Source organism: Hevea brasiliensis, chromosome 2 (assembly GCF_030052815.1).
Source record: "Hevea brasiliensis isolate MT/VB/25A 57/8 chromosome 2, ASM3005281v1, whole genome shotgun sequence".
In the NCBI taxonomy this organism is placed as follows: domain Eukaryota; kingdom Viridiplantae; phylum Streptophyta; class Magnoliopsida; order Malpighiales; family Euphorbiaceae; genus Hevea; species Hevea brasiliensis.
Window position 1 is genome coordinate 103023543 of NC_079494.1, and position 9894 is coordinate 103033436.

General features: G+C 37.6%; 2 protein-coding genes across 2 annotated transcripts; both read right to left on the reverse strand.

Moving 5' to 3' along the window:
* Positions 1-6199: 6199 nt before the first annotated feature.
* On the reverse strand, positions 6200-6905 carry LOC131168740 (oleosin G-like). Its single transcript, XM_058136906.1, has one exon. The coding sequence runs from the start codon at positions 6859-6861 to the stop codon at positions 6379-6381; it is 483 nt and encodes a 160-aa protein (XP_057992889.1). The 5' UTR covers positions 6862-6905; the 3' UTR covers positions 6200-6378.
* Positions 6906-7223: 318 nt separating this feature from the next.
* LOC110646866 (protein CHUP1, chloroplastic) lies at positions 7224-8872 on the reverse strand. Its single transcript, XM_021800439.2, has 2 exons — positions 8274-8872; positions 7224-8050 (listed from the first exon to the last, which is right to left on the reverse strand). The coding sequence occupies exons 1-2, from the start codon at positions 8763-8765 to the stop codon at positions 7685-7687; spliced, it is 858 nt and encodes a 285-aa protein (XP_021656131.2). The 5' UTR covers positions 8766-8872; the 3' UTR covers positions 7224-7684.
* Between the last annotated feature and the right edge of the window lie 1022 nt (positions 8873-9894).

The following is a 9894-nucleotide window of genomic DNA, read 5'->3' on the forward strand; positions in this document are numbered from 1 at the left end:
GACTAAAATTAAGGAATAAGTACAGCAGGTTGAAATGATACCAACAATACCAAAAATAGGAAAAGGGAAGTGGAAAAGATGCAAAGGACAGGAAGAGAGCTCGATAGAGTCAGTTATAATGATGAGGATAAGGAGTGTCTAACCACTGCCCCTGTGTTAATACTACCTATGAGCGGTGAAGGATACACCGTGTACTGTGACGCCTCCAGAGTTGGCCTAGGGTGTGTTTTGATGCGGAATGGAAAAGTAGTGGCTTATGCTTCAAGGCAGCTGAAGAGGCATGAGCAGAACTATCCCACCCATGATTTGGAAATGGCGGCTGTAGTCTTTGCACTAAAAATCTGGAGACACTACCTGTATGGTGAAGTGTGCGAGATATACACCGACCATAAGAGTTTGAAGTACATCTTCCAGCAAAGGGACTTGAACTTGAGACAGAGGAGATGGATGGAGCTTCTGAAAGACTATGATTGCACCATCCAGTACCACCCTGGAAAAGCCAATGTTGTGGCAGATGCCTTGAGCAGAAAATCTTCTGGCAGTTTGGCGCACATTTCAGTAGAGAAGAGACCATTGATTCAGGAGGTACATGAGTTGATGGATCAAGGTTTAATCCTAGATCTTTCAGATAAGGGGGTATTATTGGCTCACTTTTCAGTGAGGCCAGACTTGAGGGACAGAGTTAGAGTTTCCCAGCACAGAGACCAACAATTGATGAAGATCATAGAAAGAGTACAGCAAGGTGAAGGTGGTGAGTTTGGATTTGCCAATGATGGCGCCCTAGTGCAAGGTTCTAGGATATGTGTGCCCGATGTGGACAACCTCAGGAATGAAATCATGCGAGAGGCACACTACACACTGTACAGTGTCCACCCAGGTTCCACCAAGATGTACCATGATGTGAAGGATAGCTATTGGTGGAATGGCATGAAGAGAGACATAGTAGACTTTGTGTCCAAGTGCTTGACTTGTCAGAAGGTGAAGTTTGAACACCAGAGACCGTCAGGAAAGCTGCAAGAGCTCCCTATCCCAGAATGAAAGTGGGAAATGATCACTATGGATTTTGTGACTGGGTTGCCTCGTACCACGTGAGGATATGATTCGATATGGGTAATTGTAGACCGCTTGACCAAATCAGCTCACTTCTTACCTGTGAAGACTACATACTCTGTGGCACAGTATGCCCGGCTCTACATTCGAGAAATAGTCAGATTGCATGGAGTTCCGGCTTCCATAATATCTGACAGAGGGCCCCAGTTCACTTCTCGGTTTTGGAGAAAGTTGCAGGAGGCACTTGGCACACAGTTGAACTTGAAGACGGCTTTCCACCCTCGCATGCAGACAAATCGAAAGGACAATCCAAACACTGGAAGACATGCTTCGCATGAGTGTCTTGGATTTTGGAGGTCAATGGGATGAGCAGCTAGCTTTGGTGGAGTTTGCCTACAATAACAGTTATCACTCCAGCATAGGGATGGCACCCTATGAGGCATTATATGGGAGAAAGTGTAGGTCTCCTCTGTGTTGGATAGAAATGGGGGAAGCGAAGGTGCATGATGTAGACCTAGTGCAGTACACTTCAGAGGTAGTTCCTTTAATCAGGGAACGCGAGGGCGGCTTTCGATGAAGCAGAAGAGTTATGCAGACCCCAGACGGAGGGATGTGGAGTTTGCAGTGGGCGACTATGTATTCCTGAAGGTTTCTCCAATGAAGGGAGTCATGAGATTTGGAAAGAAGGGCAAGTTGGCACCTCGGTATATTGGACCTTTTGAGGTTACTGATAGAGTTGGAGCAATTGCCTACCGGTTGGAGCTACCACCCAACTTTTCTCACGTTCATCACGTGTTTCACATCTCTATGCTCAGGAAATACATTCCCGATCCTTCTCATGTACTATAGTCGGATGTAATAGAACTAAAGGAGAACTTGACATTTGAGGAGCAACCTGTAGCCATAGTGGACTACCAAGTGAGACAGCTAAGATCAAAACAGATCCCTATGGTTAAGGTTTTGTGGAGGAGCCAGTCAGTGGAAGAGTGCACCTGGGAGTCAGAACGGGACATGCGTAGCAAGTACCATTATCTATTCAATGTATAATCATGTGCTTTATTCTGCCTTGTGTAAAATTCGAGGATGAATTTTCTGTAAGGGGGGAAGAATGTAACACCCCTGATTTTTATATATTATTATTGGGCTTCGTGTAGGTTTCCTCAATTCGCGGAAATTCGACAGTTGTCCGGATCTGTGAATTTCCGGCGAACAGGACCGACTACGGAAAAGTCTCCGAATTGGATCGAGGTTTTGGCTACCCCACCATTGTCAGGCATCCCGAGCGCGTTCCCGAAGTCGGAATCGGCAAAGGTAAACCCGAATTTTGCTTTTTCGTAATTTTCTAGTGCTTAAATAGGATTAAAAATCCATAAAATATTCGTGGTAGCTTAGAAAATTACGATTCTTTTTGCAATAGCTTAGTAATATTGCTAAGGACCGCGGGGCAAAGTTTTATAATTTTTAGAGCTTGTTTGGGCAGTTTTTGCAAAAATGATCAATAATAAGGACTAAATTGAAATTTTGCGTATTGTGATGGATGACTGATTTGATGGGCCCAGGAGGGGCTGTGTGATATGATTGAACTGTGGATATATGGATTGTGAGTATAGAAGTGTGTTTTGAACCATTTTGCAGGTTGGGTAGGTCCTAGGTATAGGGGAGACTCTGCCGGATTTTCGGCACGACTTAGGACGTATTGGTCTTTTTTCTTTGTTTGTATTGAGTCAAATTTATTAAATGATTGTAATAAAATTGTCAGGTGAGCCAGATGCCTTTCTTCCTCCGCCTCACCTCGGTGACCATCGTCAAGTCTGTGAGTAGAATATTAATTTTAATTGTAATTTCGATATTATTATATGTTCAAGCATGCCCATGCATCACTTATATGCATATATTTATGTAGTTAAACTCTAGGCACAATTTATGTTGCATTCATAACTATTGATGTGCCATGGATGTTGTTGTGGTAATTTGGAGCAGTGTGCGTGCGTTGGCGTGCGTGTGATGTGGTGTGGACTATGGATAGGACGGGGCAGTCACGGCTTGAGTAATTCGCTGGGACCCGATCCTTCGAGGGGTAGTCACGGCTTGAGTAATTCGCTGGGACCCTCGATTTGGTTATTAAGTGGAAGTCCGAGCTTGAGTAATTCGCTGGCACCAGGTTGGATTTAAGAGAGCTGTATAGGGGATCAGCTCCCATATGTTATGATTGATACTACAGGGTGTGTGAGTGCTCCAAATTACCTTTTTGATGTTATGATGTGAAAATGTTGTTGATGTTGCATTTCACTCTACATGGTGCATTAGTTCTAGATAGTTATAGAGATTATGGTTAAAATTGATATTTTACTCTCTGAGTCGAACGCTCACTCCTGTTCAATATTTTTTCAGGCTACAGGAGGATTTTATTTTGGTTAACCTGCTTTTCTCCCTCGCAGGTCAATTATTACTGTTTGTATAAACTTGTTAAATCTTAGAATTTCCGCATGTGTTAGAAATGTTATTTGATTTGGGTCTGTAAATAAAATTATTATTTTGGGACCTGTAAACTTAATATGCTATGCATGTTTGATGGATTGGTTGAGGGAGCTGAGCTCCCATTTATTATTATGTTGATGAGTATGTGGAGGGTGAGCTGAGCTCCCCAATTGACTATATATTGTGTTTACAGGTCGGGTGAGTCGAAAACTCCCCGTTGGTAAGTCCATTTTATGGCCGGACTCTGTCCGTTTGTTTTCTTGAAATTGGGCCCAAATGGGCCTTAGAGTTGGGTAAATGAATAGTTAAGGCTTACTACGGGCCTCGGGGGCTTTAGGCTGGCCCAGGTCCTAGTGCCGGTCCGGCCCATAGGTTGGGTCGTGACAAAAACTTAGGCCATATTTAGGATGATGTAATTAAAGTTGTAGCGTAATCGCGATTACATTACATATTTGGTTATATTATTTTATAACATAAAAATTTGATTTAATGGAATAACAATTACATAATATAATCAATTATACTTAAAGTAACATAATGATCATTGTATACAAACATAGATGTAATAATGATTATTTGTTTTGATTTTTTTTTCATTTATTGTCAATATTACCACCACTATTACTATCTAGCTACCACTATTACTATCACTATCACTATCACTATCACCACCATACTCTCCCCTCATAGATAGCCTTAAATAGAAGCAAAAGCTCATAATCAAGGGCCAAGGCATTAATAGAAAATCACACTTTACCACTATCACATCTATCGCCACTACTACAACCATTATCTTATCTTATCTTGTCATAGCCACTGCCACCACCTAACCATCGTTGTTGCCATCACCACCTTCATTTAGTTATCACTGCCACTCGACTACCAATCACTATCACTTGTTATGAACACAATAAATAAATTAATATTAAAATCAAAATTATTATTATATTACACTATTTACATTTTTATTTTACAACTAAATTTACAATACATTATAACATTGAAGCATTACACAATTGATTACATTATACCCTACCAAACACAACCTTATGGTATATATTTTCAACACTTAAATTTATATGAAGGCATTGGATCATTCTTTTGGAATTAATCCATCTCTATAATTTCACAAATGATAACATTCAATATAATATTAATTAAGAAAATTTTTATGTAGATTCTATCCATGAAACTACAGTTATATACTTAATAAATTAATCTCATTTTATATATATGTATATATTTTAAATTTATAGTCGATTGAATTAAAAAAAAAATCTGTGAACTAATAAAAAAAAATCATGCGCATTAGTTTATTTAGAATCAATCAAATATTTAGTATTCTCATTTACTGCATGACTAACACATTTGAAAAAAAAAAAGATTGAAATCATTTATTGTCCATTCCCATCTAAGTCATGACCAAAAGTAAATTGCATGTCAAATAAGCGTTACACATGCTATGAAATAATTCGGGGTGTACAAACGGTCGGTTCGATTTCGAACTGAACCGAATTGATAAAATCCAAAATCAAAAATAAAAAATTTTAAAAACCGAACTAAATTGATTAGTAAGATAAAGTCAAACCGAATCAAACTGATAAATATCGGTTCGGTTCAGTTTTAAACCGATCAAACCGAAATTTATAAATTGAGCATTTGATTTTCAACTGGGTTCAGTTCGATTTTAAACTGATCAAACCTAAATCTTAGGGTTCGGTTCGATTTTCTTTGATTTCCTTGATATATATATTAATAATTTCGGTTCGGTTCATTTTTTTATTTTTTATGAAAATAACAGAACCGAACCGATTAACCGAAATTATCAAAAATTATAAACCGAACCGAACTGATTGAATTTTAAAACTAAACCGATTGAGCCGAATTGACTCAGTTCGGTTCTATTTTTTGATTTAAATCGAAAATTGCTCTCCCCTAGAGATAATAACGTTTCACTTAGTGAGCATTCGATCAATTTGGTTAGATTTGATTTGGTTTTTCAGTTTAGTTTTGATTATGGCCTTGCTGGAAAGCTTGGGCCTATTATGGGCTTGATGAAAAGCTTGGGCCTGCAAATGCTGAGCTCCAGCACTAGGCTAGTGAGTTGGACAAAAGAGAAACCTCTTATAAATTCAGCTCAAATTGAATATAACCTAAAAAAAAAAAAAAAAAAAAAATCTAACTACTGATTTAAATAAATAAAAGAGAATTTTAAAGAAATGATCCCTACTTTAGATTGTTCTTTTATCTCTGAAGTATTCCATCAAGTGATAAAACTAACAATCGCTTGCTTAGTCAGTGAACAAATAGCATGCAAAATATTTCGAAAATGTCTAAGATTGCATCTAAAGTAGCTTTGATGATCATTTGGATCAATAATTATAAGAAAATTTGTTGATTGTCCTTATAATAAGAACTTGGAATTTTATCATATTCTTCTTACTTTTAGTTCCTCACAAAGCCTAATAACTTGTTTTTAGATGACCATTTACTAATTCATAGGATGAGCTTTGAAATTTTTTTAAAGGCGAGGCCTTGCTTCAGAGCGGACTTGGAGTAGTGTTGTTATGGGTTAAGTGTTTGTGCCTGAGAGAGAGGGTCTGTTGATTTGGGTAGTTGTGCTAATACAAGACCTGATTGGAATCTCACCAAGAAAATATATCCAAATTACTTCCAAGCAAAAACAGTAATCAATAATTAGCTATAAATAAATAACCAAACAATATAATAAATTCCATTTTCTAAATGGACACCAGAAGGAAAAAAAAAAAAAAAGATAAAAATAAGGAACACCCACTTCATCAAAAATCCACTCCTACCACAAATCTGACCCGATTCATCACCACCTCATCATGCACCAGGAGCTGCATCCTTTACCTTGCTCTGGAGGTACCCACCATACTCCTTGGCATAATCTTTCATATGGTTCGCCGTGTCGTAGATTCGGCTGCGGGCATAATCCAAACGGTCCGAACCCGGTGGGTTCATCCCTCTGTAATACCTATACATCCATGATAATCCACCCACAAATGCCACCACCACTCCGCAAACAGACAAGAATCCGGCCACGGAAAGAAAGAGGAGGATTCCAACGGGTACCCATATAGGGCTGGAAACGATGATCAAAGGAGCAAAAAATATTAGGACAAGAACTGTGACTGTGACGGTGATGCCTGTGAGGAGGAGAAGAATGGAACCGGAGATGAGGAGGGTCAAGAAACTGAAGAGTTGGGTTGAGTTGGGAGCATGAGCTTGCAGTTTACGTAGAAAGGTGGAGGTGTTGGTTGTGGCTGAAGGTCTTGAAGTTCTATGGGGAGCAGTGCGGTCAGCCATGATAGGAAACTTGACGAGAGACAGAGAGAGGGAAGTGTTAAAAGAAGAGATGGGCAGGGGTTTGATGGCGGAAAGGGCTGGGGACAGGTGTTAAAGAGGGCTGGGTTTTGGAGACATACAAGGGCACACGTGGAGCGATCAAGTTTTTACAACTCCTAGATCTGCGTGTGACCTATTGACTTTTTCTTTTTCAATAACAAGATTGGTTTCTTGAGTTTTTCCCCTGCTTTAAGGTGGTCTTGGTCCTGGCCCATCTGGCCCGGCCTGGAAAAAGAATCCCTGAAGGTCTTGTTATGTTGCTTGAATCGGCCTGGAAAGGATTCTACAATTGCTGTGCTTTTCAAAACCAATTAATGAGCAAATTCATAACTTTAGAAATTTTTTATTTTGATCAACGTATACCACTGTAGTTGTTACAATCCTCGATCAACGAATCGGATACAGAAGTGGATGTTGGTGAACCCCAGCAGCAAGGAGCAGAAAACAAGCAACTAATATGAATCCAAATATGAAGAAAACAACTATAACGTGGACATCATTATCAACCTTATTTTCAGTAGTAAGTATATCAGGAATCCTGGAATGTTGCTTATCCTTCTCTGTGTATGCATTTTTTTTCCTGTTGTCTAATTTGGTCTTCCCGAGAGGCTGCTGCTCATTAGCATCAATTAAACTGCTAGTCTTTACAACAGATGTTTCTGGCAGTGAGAACTCTTGTACATCCTCTTTGGCCAATTCTGATCCAGAGCTGGAGACCCTGTGGCTAGAAATTTTAGCTAAATCTGGCAACGCTTGAAATTTTGAGATAACAGTTGTAGCAGAGTCAGTAAACGAAACTCTCCTTATACTTTCTCTGGCTACTTGAAGAGCTTTCAGTAGTACTAGTACTGTCATTTTTATCACTCTCAGTTGACGAGTGGTGCGAGGAATTGCTGTCATCCAACAGAAGTTGTTTGGATTTCTCATGGGGTTTTTGGTTTGGGTTTTTGCTAATAAGGTCCCATTTTGAAGGGCTCCTTCCATAGTTTTGGATTTCATATCTCAAGCAAGTGTTCAGCCAGCGTTGGTATACTAGCTCTTCTACCATGCTGAATCTGTTCTTCTGCAATCTCTCTACTTGATTCCAAAGGTACTCATTGTGAAGTTTCAAAGTAGTTACTTCCTCCTCAATCTTGGTAATACTTTTGCTCTGCAGCAGTTTCAAACAACACATAGATAAATGCAAAGAAGCTTCAAGAATTAGTTCTTTGTAAAATTTTCAAGTCACCAAGAATGTTAATTATCAATTAATTTGTTGGAAGTGCATGAAAAGATAGAATATTAGAAGTTATTCTACAGATGTAAGGCGTAGATATACCTACATACATGCTCAAGCTTTCATTGTATCTATATGGAGCTAAAATTATATTTACCTCTGTCAAGTTGGAGAGGGAAGTTTTTCTTGCTTGAGCAGTAACTAACTTAACTGCCAGTTCCCTCTTTTCCAACTCAAGTTCTTTATTTTTCCTCCTCATCTCATAATATTCTAATTCAACATCTTTGAGAGCTTTCATTCTCTCCACAATCGCTGTATCTCTGTAAGAGAATTCATCTCTTTGAAATCCAGAAACTTTTTCTTGAAGCATCATCAATTGGACCTTCAAATGGCTTTCATTGGCATTCATTTTCCTCTCAATTTTCTCTATCATCTCTTTTGCCACCTTTACTTGCTTTTCCGCCGAGACTTCCTCTTTTATTTCTTTCTGCAGATGATTAATCTTATTATACAAAGAATTAAAGGTGATATTAAGCATGTCCATCTCCTTCATCTTCTCCTCCAAGTTTTTTCGCAACTGGGCAATGTAAGATTGCTGTTCTTTTAGACTATAAAGCTCAAACAATTTCCTGTCAAGTGTTACTTGCATCTGTTCAATTTCTTTTACTAGATTCCTTATTATATCAGTATCATTCAACTTCTTGTTCTGTAACAGAAAGAAGAGAGAGAGAGAGAGAGAGAGAGAGAGAGAGAGAGAGAGAGTACTGATATTGATGAGTTATCTGTATGCTTTACTTCCTCTTCAATCTGTTGGAGTCTCGATACATCTTTCCCTTAACAAATATCACCAGAACAAAAAGATCAGAAAAAAACAAAACCCGTGGAGGTCTATAAACAACAAGTTAATATTTGGGAAGCCATGGAAGTAATACCTGAGTGCTTTGCATAAGAGTTCTCTTTACTCTGAGAAACTGCAATAGCTGAAACTGCAGCCACCGCCAGAAAGCTTACCCTGATATCACGTAGTTGTTGTCACAGATCAGAACAGAAAATTTTCCTAATTAGTGGGAATTACTTGTTCTGTGTCTTCAGCACCATATCCTCTTACTCACTCTGGTCCTGTTGTACATATGCTTCTCATGGAGTAGCAGAAGATAAAATCTCATCACTAAGCAGTGGTTGATTTTTCTTTCCCTGCAAACATGGATATTTAATGCTTTTGGAACAACATGTTATAAAGTACAATTACTAAGTGAGGACATTTTTTTTTGGTCATTTTCTTATTTTTCATCATCACATTAGATTTTTTTTCTTAGTTTATTTAGAGTTTCCCCTTTGGTTCTGGAGAAATTAAATACTACCACAGAATATTTCATTAAGCATTCTTACACGAAATGATAAACTAATGGGTAAAGCAGAAATAATTATTAAATCTAAAAAAAATATAATTATTTTTAAAATAAATTTTAAAAAAAGTAAAAATAATTAATTTTACTATAAACCATTTATTAATTTATCATTTCATATAATTTTACCTATATAAAATTTCGGTAATATTATAAAATTACTTTTGAAAAGCTGGTGTTTTTATTTTTTTTAATATAAAATATATAAATTCAGTGCATTAATATCAACTACAAGAAAGCAATTTGCAATTAAAAAATAAAAAGTAAATCCTACCAAAAAAAAAGGTAATTCTATATTTTGAAATACTATATTTTGAAAAAATAAAATTTAAATATTATTATAGAATTATGAAAATTTAAAATATAAATCAT